General features: G+C 45.4%; 1 protein-coding gene across 2 annotated transcripts in view; it reads right to left on the minus strand.

The window, feature by feature from the left end:
- Positions 1-12,711, minus strand: part of LOC139048126 (uncharacterized) — a 46,828-nt gene that overhangs the window by 6,646 nt on the left and 27,471 nt on the right. For both annotated transcript variants that reach the window (XM_070522626.1, XM_070522625.1), the window contains one exon: positions 5,602-5,734. In XM_070522626.1, the coding sequence (XP_070378727.1) occupies positions 5,602-5,734 (133 nt within the window). The remainder of the gene's footprint in view (positions 1-5,601; positions 5,735-12,711) is intronic.

Below are 12,711 nucleotides of genomic sequence, written 5' to 3' on the forward strand. Positions count from 1 at the left end.
CATCCAGTACATCCAGTACAGGTCGTACATCCAGTCATGATGAACAGGAAGTCGGAAGCTTCTATGGGGACGTGGAATCGGCGATGGGTAAAGTCAAAACAAAATACACTGTACTGATGGGTGACTTCAATGCCAAGGTAGGCAAGAAGCAAGCTGGAGACAAGTCACAGGGGAAATATTGCATAGGCTCTAGGAATAGCTGGGGACAATTATTAGTAGAGTTTGCAGAACAGAGTAACATGCGGAAATGAATACCTTTTTCCGCAAGCGGAATAGCCGAAAGTGGACGTGGAGGAGCCCGAATGGCGAGACTAGAAATGAAATAGGCTTCACACTCTGCCCTAACCCTGGCATCATACAAGATTTGGACGTGCTCGGCAAGGTGCGCTGCAGTGACCATAGGATGGTAAGAATTCGAATTAGCCTAGACTTGGGGAGAGAATTGAAGAAACTGGTACAGACGAAGCGAATCAATGAGTTCGTAGTAAGAGGGAAACTAGAGGAATTCAGGATCAAGCTACAGAACAGGTATTCGGCTATAACTCAGGAAGAGGACCTTAGTGTTGAAGCAATGAACGACAATCTTATGGCCATCATTAAGGAATGTGCAATAGAAGTCGGTGGTAACTCCATTAGACAGGATGCCAGTACGCTATCGCAGGAGACGAAAGATCTGATCAAGAAACGCCAATGTATGAAAGCCTCTAACCCTACAGCTAGAATAGAACAGGCAGAACATTAGAAGTTAATCAACAAGCGTCAGACAGCTGACATAAGGAACTATAATATGAGCAGAACTGAACATGCTCTCAGGAACGGAGCAAGCCTAAAAGCAGCGAAGAAGAAGCTAGGAATAAACAAGTATCAGATGTATGCGTTAAGAGACAAAACCGGCAATATCATTACTAATATGGATGAGATAGTTCAAGTGGCTGAGGGTTTCGATAGAGATTTATACAGTAACAGTAGCACCCACGACAATAATGTTAGAGAAAATTGTGTACAGGAATTAGGAATACCAAAAGTAACGCCGGAAGAAGTTAAGAACGGCTTGCGAGCTATGCAAAGGGGGAAGGCAGCTGGGGAGGATCACGTAACAGCAGATTTGTTGAAGGATGGTGGGCACATTTTTCTGGAAAATTTGGCCACCCTGTATACACAATGCCTAATGACCTCGAGCGTACCGGAATCTTGGAAGAACGCTAACATAATCCTAATGCATAGAAAGCGGACGCCAAAGACCTGACGATTAATGACCGATCAGCTTACTGTCCGTTGCCTACAAAGTATTTACTAGGGTAATCGCAAATAAAGTCAGGAACACATTAGACTTCTGTCAACCAAAGGACCAGGCAGGATTCCGCAAAAGCTACTCAACAACATACCATATTCACACTATCAATCAGTTGATAGAGAAAAAGCGTTTGATTCAGTCGAAACATCAACAGTCATGGAGGCATTACGGAATCAGGGGTTAGACGAGCCATATGTAAAGATACTGCAAGAGATATATAGCGGTTCCACAGCCACCGTAATCCGCCATAAAGAAAGCAGCAAAATACCAATAAAGAAAGGCGTCAGGCAGGAAGATTCGATCTCTCCAATGCTATTCACAGCCTGTTTACAAGAGGTATTCAGAGACCAGGAGTGGGAAGGATTTGGGATAAGAGTTAATGGAGAATACCTTAGTAAATTGCTATTAGCTGATGATATTGCCTTGCTTAGTAACTCAGGAGACTAATTGCAATGCATGCTCACTGACCTTGAGAGGCATAGCAGAAGGGTGGGTCTAAACATTTAATCTGCAGAAAACTAAAGTAATGTTTTACAATCTCGGAAGAGAACAGCAGTTTACGATAGGTTTACGATACGACATCTACTTAGGGCAGGTAGTGACCGAGGATCCGGATCATGAGATTGAAATAATCAGAAGAATAATCATGGTTCAGATCATCAAGAAGAGGTTGCCATTATCCCCCAAGAGAAAAGTGTATAACAGCTGTGTCTTACCAGTACTCACGTACGGGGAATAAACCTGGAGTCTTACGAAAAGGTTTCTACTTAAATTGAGGACGACGCAACAGGCTATGAATAGAAGAATGAAGGGGGTAACGTTAAGGCATAAGAAAAGAGCAGATTGGGTGAAGGAACAAACGCAAGTTAATGACTTCTTAGTTGAAATCAAGAAAAAGAATTGGGCATGGGCAGGACATGTAATGAGGAGGGCAGATAACCGATGGTCATTAAGGTTTACGGACTAGATTCCAAGGGAAGGGCACAGCGTAGCAGGGGATGGGAGAAAGTTAGGTGGGCAGATGAGATTAAGAAGTTTGCAGGGACAGCATGGCAACAATTAGTACATGACCGGGGTTGTTGGTGAAGTATGGGAGAGGCCTTTGCCCTGCAGTGGGCGTAACCAGTCTGATGATAATGATACGACTAATAAATATCGGGCCCCTCGGTTAACCCCCTTTCTTCTCATTGATGTCCTTCACAATGTCATATATGCCATACACATGTGAAGCGTGAGAAAAAATGTTCTGCAGTGAGTTATTGACACCTAGTTTGTTAGCATCGAAACAGGTCCTTATAGGAAGGACTAAAAGGTACGAAGGCAGATAGGTTAGCCAGTGCAAACACAAGCTGGACAAAAAAGCTCAAGCGCACAAGATGAATTACGAGAGCGCAGATTTGAAATAAAACGGAAACATGTAAGCAGAGCAACTCGATGCCGCGCATTGCAGCAACAGCCCGCATGTTAAGTAGCAGAGCAACGCCATAGTGTTGAGAACAGTCTGGACTGTGGTTGTCTTCCCGGTCAAGGTGCAATTACGCATGCCTAGATTGGTTGCCTATAGAAACCAGGACCAGGCCAGTCACATAATTTATTTCTGATCATCTGGCTACCTCTGAAGTTTACGGTAAAAATGAAGCCATGTTTCCTGCAACGTAACTTTTATACTGACTTTGAACAGTTACTGAACAAATCACAGCGCTAAGGGCCTAGGTTAAACTGTGTCTGGTATTGTCTTAGCGGGTGGTATTTCTTTTCCATTCCGATACAACAATCGCCAGAAGGTGTATGGGTCATATTGACGAAGTTTTCTGGCCATGTATGAATGTTATCTTATATGTCAGTGATGACGAAGGAAATAAGTGAAATGAAATGCATATTTTAAAAGTTTTCTCTCGCTTATTGATAAAGTATACATATAGCGCTTCCGTTAAATGTCTCAGCTCTCACCTAAACACAGCGACAATCGTCCTAATTGCGTTCCGCAAGCCAATCGTTTTATGCTTCTATCTCTTAGGACAGCTTTAAATTCAAATATGTACAATTTAGCGCAGCAAATTTATTATTTCTTTTCATAATAATGATGGATGGCTGTATTTCCATTGAAGCTACTGTCGCTTAGCTGTCTAAATCTTCCTTTAGATAACTTGTCTATTGTAGACTAGCAAGAAACGCTCGGGAACATAAGAACTTATAGCTAAGGTATTGAACATACGTGTGTTTTGCCGAGACTTGTACGCGTCGCAGAAAAACAAAGTAATCGATTACTTCTACACGAACTTTTCATGCCATTGCCAATATACTGTAAACATACCCAGTTGGAACCTTGAGAGCGTCCTCTGCAGGCCTTTCTACATAGTTTATTTTTAATAACTTTTGCTTTTTTCAAAAATTCCATTGGTTTTTGCCGCGAAGGCACTAACAGTGACACTTAGAACGGTCTCGATGTGCCCGCTGAGCTGTAGGGCAGTGCTGCAACGTAGGGGTATCTTGCGCACAAGATCGTCGTTACTCGGCATCTGGGTTCCGCCGGGACTTAAAGACGATGCTCCCGGTTGGCGCATTGAAAAGGTGCAAAAAATTATTAGAGATGACATTCTGGCAATACCATCCTTACTGCCAGTCGCTATAGAGATATACGAAAACCGATTCAGTTCACCGACCGTTCTCTGATGGAGAGTCAGCGTTAGGACCTTAAAATGGCACATCAGCGAGGCAGCTGTGTGACACGATCTGAGACTTTCTACGGTTATGCTTGCCCCCTAAGTCTTGCTCTCGAAGCTTGTTACATATTGTCTTTTTAATAAAGTAGCGAATTACATATGATCGGTTACTGCGAAAAGCTATTGAATTAAAATGAGCGTTAACGAGTAAAAAAGAAATTGTCAAATTCCAAAGTTATAAACAAACGTAAAAGATTACAAGCAATTATTTATATGATATTCATTACTAACATGTCTGGTTGTGTTCCTGCTATTGTTCTTGTCTGCAATTTTACATAATTTTGATTATAAAAGAAACAGTTCAATGAACGTGCAGAAGGCGCACTGACAGGCTCAATTTCTGTCGGTCAACACCGCGTGAAGTTGAAGCAAGTTTATGCAATATCCATATATTGCCATTTTTAAAGCTGCATTTACAATAACACTGCAGATGCTGCTTATCCGCTTTTTTATTTCCGGTTCTTTTTTGTCGTCTACTTACTGCTTTCAGAGCTTGGTATATAATGTGTTGAAGGCATCGAATAAAATTACGGCCTGCACTTTATATTATCTTTCATTGTAAATAAATATACTAATTTGAAGTGTGTACTGAAAAGTTAATAGTGCTTTACTAGCAATCGCGTCTATGTGAGTGTTCCATGATAGATACGATGAGAAATGAACAATCAGATATCTTATTGTTGATACAGAAACTATGGGCACGCTGTTTAATATGTAATCACGTAACACCGGTTTTACTGTAGTTCTGAATCTGATAGCTTTGAATTTATTAGTGTTAATTTTGATTTGCCCCTTATGGCACCATTTACTGAGATGTCTAGATCATACTGAGGGTAAGAGGTGTCCTCACGGTTAGTAGTTTGTCTGTAGATGACGCAATCGTCAGGAAAATGTGTTACTATGGAACGGATGCAATTATTATGATGGTTAATATAAACTACAAAAAGATAAGCCCGAGCGCGGAAGCCTGCGGTACTCCAGATTTCACATGTATTAAGATGAACAGTCATTAACAAAAAAATGTGTGCTACTGGTTGGTTAAAAAGCTGGTAATCTACCTCATTATTCTCGCATTTGTGTTAAGATCTGTCAGTTTATGAATAAGCCGCAACACAGGAACAGTGTCACAAGCCTTCGCGAAGTCTACAAATATGGCACCAATTTCATGGAAAGAATGAATGGAGTGATGCAAGTATATAAATAATTAAAACAGTTGCGTTTGGCAAGTTCGGTAATGTAAAAATCAACGCACATTGATAAAGAAAAAGTTATGTTCTCTAAGAAACTTCGTTGCAGTAGACGAAATGATGTGTTTAAGAAGTTTGCAACACGTGCTGCTCAAGGAAATTGGTCTGTAATTTGGTTTGTTAGATGAGTCACCAGATCTAAATGTCGGAAGTACGCGAGCTCCTTCCCAATAGCTTGGATGCACATCGTGCCGATAGATTGCTGAAAAAGGGTGGCTAAAATGTGACATATTGCAGGTTCGGACATTTTAATAAGTTTAGGGCCGATGCTGTCAGTACAAGGAGCCGAGTTAGTTGTAAGACGAGTTAGTGGAAGTCGAGTTTGTGCGTTACTCACCAGCAGGCGTAGCCAATCTTGTGCTTTTGCTGAGCGACCTCGGAGCTCGTCTCCAGGATGGCGGTGACGTTTCTGTTGCACTGGTGTATCCTCGGTCCGATAGTGTTCATGCATACCACGTACTTCAGGTAGTCTGCGAGAATACGTAAGTATGATAATCGAGATTGCACAAAAAGACTACACGCTAATGTTACTGAGATTTTGTTTAATACTTCTTCCAGTTTGATTGACTGTATAGCAGCACCGAAGAAGCTTTTTCGGGAGCTATTGATAGCCTAGGCTACAACAGATGAATTTACGTTATTCGGGTAGTCTGCCGGAAGTAAAAGTGTAATAATCAAGAATGAATAAAGAAGAGGGGCCGTACTATTATTCGTGATATTTTAGGTGGTGTAGTTGTTATTTTTGCTTTTCGGTATTGAGCACTCAAGTCGTGGTTGAGAGGTTGTCATGCTACCCATAATGAACTGACGAGGCTAAGTAGGCCGACAAGGACTGGATGGCGTAGCTTAGGTCGTGACATGGCCATAACGCTAATCTATAAATCACGGTACATTGGTATAAAGATTGCTTACAGAAAATATTAGTCTAGTTTTTTTATTGAACAGCGGTTGAGTCATTAAATATTCTATTGGGCATGAATTACTCGTGAGCTCAACAAATAATCACGTTGAATTTTAATGCAACAGTTTGAAACGCATGCCCAGTGCACTGTCACATTGGAAGTGAAAAAAGCGACGATTTATTTCACCGAAACCGGACGTGGGCGTCTCCTGCCACCAGGCACCATTGACGTGCACACACGCTATATCACCTCACTGCTTAAAACGTTGTCTATTTAGCACTGCACTTTGCAAGAGGGAAGAGCTGGTTATCCTAAGTGTCCAAGAGAAGTGGATAATTATAAAAGTACATTTGGGAGCTTTCGACGACACAGTCAATGCAAGTCTTTCAATTTCCGCACTCAACTAAATGGTGCACTCTTGAGTAGTTTCTTATTACAGGTGATCGCCTCTTTCACTTTCAGTGACGTGAGCAGTCCCTTTCATCTTGTCAGAAGTAGCACTGCACTTGCCCCATAATATGAACAAGCCGCTTTAAAATGATGCAATTACATGTTTGTGGTACTATCGAGCCACTCAGGGTACGTTCCCTAATTACGTAGTCAACCGTTACCTAAAAAAGGAGCAAAAAATGTGCAAATTTTTTTTCATATTCCTTAAAGATCAACATGTGATCCTGGTCTTCAGTATGGCAGAAAATCAGGCAATCTCAGGTACAATTAAAATGGATTTCAGAACAATGCTGCTATCGAAAGTCGAGTCACCCCATGGTATTAGAGTAGAGTACCTTTATCCTATCAGAAATGTACGTTTACGTAAGTAGGTGGTGGATATGGTGGTAAAAGTGCTGCGTGACTGTTTCTTCAATGGCTCCTTGTTTTCTTGAAACCACACAAGGACAGCGTGAATATCTCAAATGAGAGAACGACAGTTGCAAGTATCTGAACTCGACTGCACTTCTCATGAACTATTCACACCTGGATTCTCAATGTCGGTCCTTGAGATAGAGCCGGCTTCCTACATCTTCATATTGTCACGTGGTCGTGACGTCAAAGAACACAGTAGCAATACTGTGAAAGGCAAAAACTAGCTTTTATTGGGCGAACCTGTGCCCACAAAACACGCTACACTTAAAGCACAACCCGAGCGGCGAACACAGTCGGCGATCGTCGTAAATCTGATCAGCGGGTCAAGCGCGTCGGCTTTTATAGATCAGTCGTGGAATGTTCCAGATTAACCGATGGGACCCGCGTGCCTTCCACGAAGTTCTGCACTATTCGCGTCGCGCATAAATGCAATCAGATTACTCATGTTGCCGTGAAAGACATTGGAGGGAACCATCGATAGCATGCCAGAAGCTTCTTTTACATGCAGGCGCGTCCTGCGCAGCACGATAACATTTGTTAGGCGGCTAAACGTGGTCGCCCGATAAAGATAAGTACACGTGTCATTACCCCCCTCTTAAAAAGCATCGACCCGATGCTGCAAACAAGCGAAAGTAATAAATAAGCACTCGTAGCAAAGAAAACAACAAAATAAGGAAAGTTCGTTAGCGTCCATAAAACGGTTTAAGACGCACCACGTGGACCACTTCAGGTCGTGGGCGGCGCCGCTGTGAATGCGAAATGCCGTCTGGCACGACCGCATAGTCCAGTGTGCCAACACGTCGGATGACCTTGTAGGGTCCGAAATAGCGTCGCAGTAGTTTCTCACTCAGTCCTCGTCGGCGTATCGGGGTCCAAACCCAAACACGGTCGCCGGGCTGGTACTCAACAAAACGTCGTCGGAGGTTGTAGTGTCGGCTGTCTGTCCTCTGTTGGTTCTTGATCCGTAGGCGGGCGAGCTGTCCGGCTTCCTCGGCGCGCTGGAGATAGCTAGCGACGTCAACATTCTCTTCGTCAGTGACGTGGGGCAGCATGGCGTCGAGCGTCGTCGTCGGGTTCCTGCCGTAAACCAGCTTAAATGGTGTGATCTGTGTTGTTTCTTGCACTGCCGTGTTGTACGCGAATGTTACGTACGGCGGAACGGCATCCCAAGTCTTGTGTTCGACGTCGACGTACATCGCTACCATGTCAGCGAGGGTCTTATTCAGGCGCTCCGTAAGACCATTCGTCTGCGGATGGTAGGCCGTTGTCCTCCTGTGGCTTGTCTGGCTGTTTTGCAAAATGGCTTGGGTGAGCTCTGCTGTAAAAGCCGTTCCTCTGTCGGTGATGAGGACTTCTGGAGCATCATGTCGCAACAGGATGTTCTCGACGAAACATTTTGCCACTTCGGCTGCGCTGCCTTTCGGTAGAGCTTTAGTTTCAGCGAAGCGGGTGAGATAATCCGTCGCCATGACAATCCACTTATTTCCGGAAGCTGATGTCGGAAGCGGTCCCAACAAGTCCATCCCGATCTGCTGAAAAGGTCGGTAAGGAGGCTGGATCGGCTGTAGTAATCCCGCTGGTCTTGACGGCGGTGTCTTGCGTCGCTGACAGTCGCGGCATGTCTTGACGTAGAGAGAGAGAGAGAGAAAGCAAGGACAGGAAAGGCAGGGAGGTCCACCAGAAGAGTATCCGGTTTGCTACCCTACACTGGGGGTGGGGGAAAGGGGAATAGAAAGAAGAAGAAAGGGAGAGAGTAAGCACAGAGTACGTGTGGGAGGGACACTATGCACAGGGACACTATAAACGGTCTCTTAAACCTGTGTACCTCAAGTATTGCAGTAATGCACGATTCGCTTTTCGTGCCAGTGACGGGTGTGGCCACGGTCCGAGTATCTTTGACTCGGTGAAAGGTCGTAAGTCTAGTCGGTGTAAAGTTTCCTGCAGAGAGAGGCGTTGTACATCGTAGCGGGGGCAGGTACACAATAGGCGTTCGATGGTCTCCTCGCACCCACAGGAATCGCACATCGGGCTCTCGGCCATTCCCAAACGAAAGGAATATGAGTTTGTGCATGCTACTCCCAGCCACAAGCGGTACATCAAGGTTGCTTCACCGCAGGAAAGGCTAGATGGCACTTGTAGGCGTAGCGTGGGGTCCAGTTTATATAATCGGCAGTTGAAGGCACCTGAACTCCAGACATCTTGCGACTTTTTGCGTGCATGTAGGCGAAGTTCCCTGGCAGCATCAGACCTCGCCAAAGGTATGGAACGCCTCTGGGTATCTTCGTGGGCAGACCGGGCAGCCTTGTCTGCTAGGTTGTTGCCGACAATGCCACAGTGAGCAGGAATCCATTGAAATGTAATGGTGTGCCCTCTTTCCAGAGCATGGTGGTGTACTTCCCTGATGTCAAATATCATCTGCTCGTATACCCTGTGACGTAGTGCAGACTTGATGCTGTGAAGGGCTGCCTTAGAGTCACAGAATACGACCCATTTCTCTTTGCGGGCTGTTCGGTGACGTATATCATAGCGGCATGGAGAGCTGCAAGTTCTGCCGATGTCGATGTAGTCGTGTGCGACAATTTGAATTTAACTGTAACCTTCTTGGCTGGAGCGACGAATGCGGCAGTTGAGCTGGCACGTGAGGTCGAACCATCGGTATATATATGTATGCGGTCATGATACGTCTGGTGTAGTAATAGGAGCGTAAGTTGCTTCAGAGCCGGCGATGGATGATTGGACTTTTTTGTAATTCCAGGAATATCAAAATTCACTTGAGGCTGTCGTAGGCACCACAGGGGAGATGAAGGCTTTGTCGCCGGTGTAAAAGACGACGGTATGCACTCTTGATGAGCGCTAATCACTCGTGAAAAGGTCGCTTGAGGTCTTTCGGCTGGTAGGGAGGTCAAATGGTGGTCGGGGATCCTTGACAGATGGCGAATGTGAGCTCTGAGAGTGTCGACAACTACGTGTGTCTGGATCATATGGTCCCCAGCGATGGCAATTGTTGCTGCTGTTGACGTGCACCGAGGCAGCCCTAAACACGTGCGTAGGGCTTCACCTTGTATGCTCTCCAAGGCGCGAAAGTTCGTATTGCATGCATTTGACAACACGGGTAGGCTGTAACGTAGGAGTCCGAGAAACAGTACCCTGTAGAGCTGCATCATAGAACGAACTGGTGTACCCCAGTTTTTGCCGCAGAGAAATTTATACACCTGAGCAATGGCAACCAATTTCTTCTTTAGATAGACGCAGTGAGGGCTCCACGAGAGGTTGCGGTCAATGATTACACCCAGAAAGCGATGTGTCTTAGAATAGGATACCGCTTGACCATTAATTGAAACAGGATACGATGACATTTGTTTGCGCGTAAAGCCAACCAATGCGCATTTTTCAGTAGACAGGCTGAGGCCTTGTTCTCGTAGATAAGATGCCGTCATGGTTGCCGCCCGCTGAAGCCTGGCTCGTACCTGAGGTCGAGTCACCGCAGAAGCCCAGATGCAAATGTCGTCGGCGTATATTGAGACGTGAACTGACCGCGGTAGGTACTCCGCTAGTCCTACCAAGACGAGGTTGAACAGAATGGGGCTCAACACTCCACCCTGCGGCACACCATGCCTGATGTAATGTTCCGAAGTTGGGCCGTCTTCAGTCTGTAAGAAAAAGCACCTCTCAGTTAAATAGTACCGAATCCATTGATACATCCGGCCACCAACTCCAACAGCCTCAAGCGAGTTCAGTATGGCGTCATGGGCGACGTTGTCGTATGCTCCTTTAATATCTAGGAAAAGTGCCGCTGATAGGCGCTTGAGGCTTTTTTGATTTTGGACCCAGGTTACGAGGTCAATGACGTTGTCGATGGACGAGCGACCTCGACGAAAGGCCGTCATGGCCTCCGGATAGATGTTGAATTGCTCTAGGTACCATTCCAAGCGAGCAAGAATCATTCTTTCCACCAGTTTACCGACGCAGCTCAAAAGCGCAATCGGACGGTATGAAGAGAGCTCAAGCGGAGACTTTCCAGGTTTCAGAATGGGGATCAAGCGGCTCGATTTCCATCGTCTAGGAACGGCGCCATTCTGCCAAGACTCATTGTAGTAGCTGAGCAGTTCATCACGTGCGTCATGTCCAAGGTGGCATAGGGCAGCATACGTGATGCCATCAGGTCCTGGTGACGACGAACGCCTGCAGGTCGCCAACGAAGCATCGAGCTCTTCGAGTGAAAAGAGCACGTTCATTTCTGGTACACGTGCCTCAGGGATGTCATTCAATGCTGCGTCAGTAATGGTGGCCGCGGACCCAGCAACCCGTGCACAGAACTCTTCAGCCACTTGATGTTCCGAGCGGAGTTGATATAGGGCCAGAGCAGCAAAGGGCTTCCTTTGATGCGGAGATGAGCGAAGTCCCCTAACAGTTCTCCATATGTGCGAGAGCGATTTTCTGGGATCAAGCGACTGACAGAAAGTTTTCCATCGCTTGTCATCCAGTTTATCTGTACGACGCTGTACTTTCTTCTGTATGCGTCGTGAAGCCCTCAGATCCAAGACGGACTTCGTGCGCCGATACCTCCTCTCCGCCCGTCGGCGTTCCGCACGAAGCCTCTCCAGTTCCATATCTGAGTCTGTTCGCCTTGCTGACCTTGTGAGCGAGCAGATCGACGTTTTCAATGTCTCTGCGATGGCATCTTCGATGGTGTGTGAAAGGCCTTCTCGACATGCGTCATCCATATCCTTCTTAAACTTTGTCCAATCAACTGTACGCAAGACAGTAGAGGAGCGTTGCTCAACTCCTCTAATCTTTATGTATGTTGGAATATGGTCACTTCCATGTGTTTCAATGTCCGTAAACCAGTGGACGCTCGAGGCAAAGCGCCGTGACACCAATGTTAAGTGTCAACTGTGAAAGGCAAAAATACTGTGAAAGGCAAAAACTAGCTTTTATTGGGCGAACCTGTGCCCACAAAACACGCTACACTTAAAGCACAACGATAGCGGCGAACACAGTCGGCGATCGTCGTAAATCTGATCAGCGGGTCAAGCGCGTCGGCTTTTACACATCAGTCGTGGAATGTTCCAGATTAACCGATGGGACCCGCGTGCCTTCCACGAAGTTCTGCACTATTCGCGTCGCGCATACATGCAATCAGATTACTCATGTTGCAGTGAAAGACATTTGAGGGAACCATCGATAGCATGCCAAAAACTTCTTTTACATGCAGGCGCGTTCTGCGCAGCACGATAACATTTGTAAGGCGGCTAAACGTGGTCGCCCGATAAAGATAAGTACACGTGTCAATATCACGTAAGAACAATGCTACGCTATTAAAAAAAGTTAAACCATGGGGCGACTTTTATTTACCATCTCGTATCGGTTTGTTACGGAAGTGCATCCTACGTGAATTAAAGACTCGGCGAGGAAACTATTAACGTAATTAGCAATGCTTGTTTCTGCTCATGACACTACTTACACAGAACATATACAAGCAAAACCTTCAAAGGACACACCTCCGGTATTACGTGAAACCGTGTATATAACTCATTACAGATGTACCACAATCAGTGATGAAACCATCAAGGTATTCAACCCTGAATCAGGTATGAGGTATGTATCAGGTACAGGCCACAGTGATTCGCAAGAATCATTTCTCAGAAAAAGAATTGTTTATAACATTTCCAAAGCCGACC

Source organism: Dermacentor albipictus, chromosome 7 (assembly GCF_038994185.2).
Source record: "Dermacentor albipictus isolate Rhodes 1998 colony chromosome 7, USDA_Dalb.pri_finalv2, whole genome shotgun sequence".
In the NCBI taxonomy this organism is placed as follows: domain Eukaryota; kingdom Metazoa; phylum Arthropoda; class Arachnida; order Ixodida; family Ixodidae; genus Dermacentor; species Dermacentor albipictus.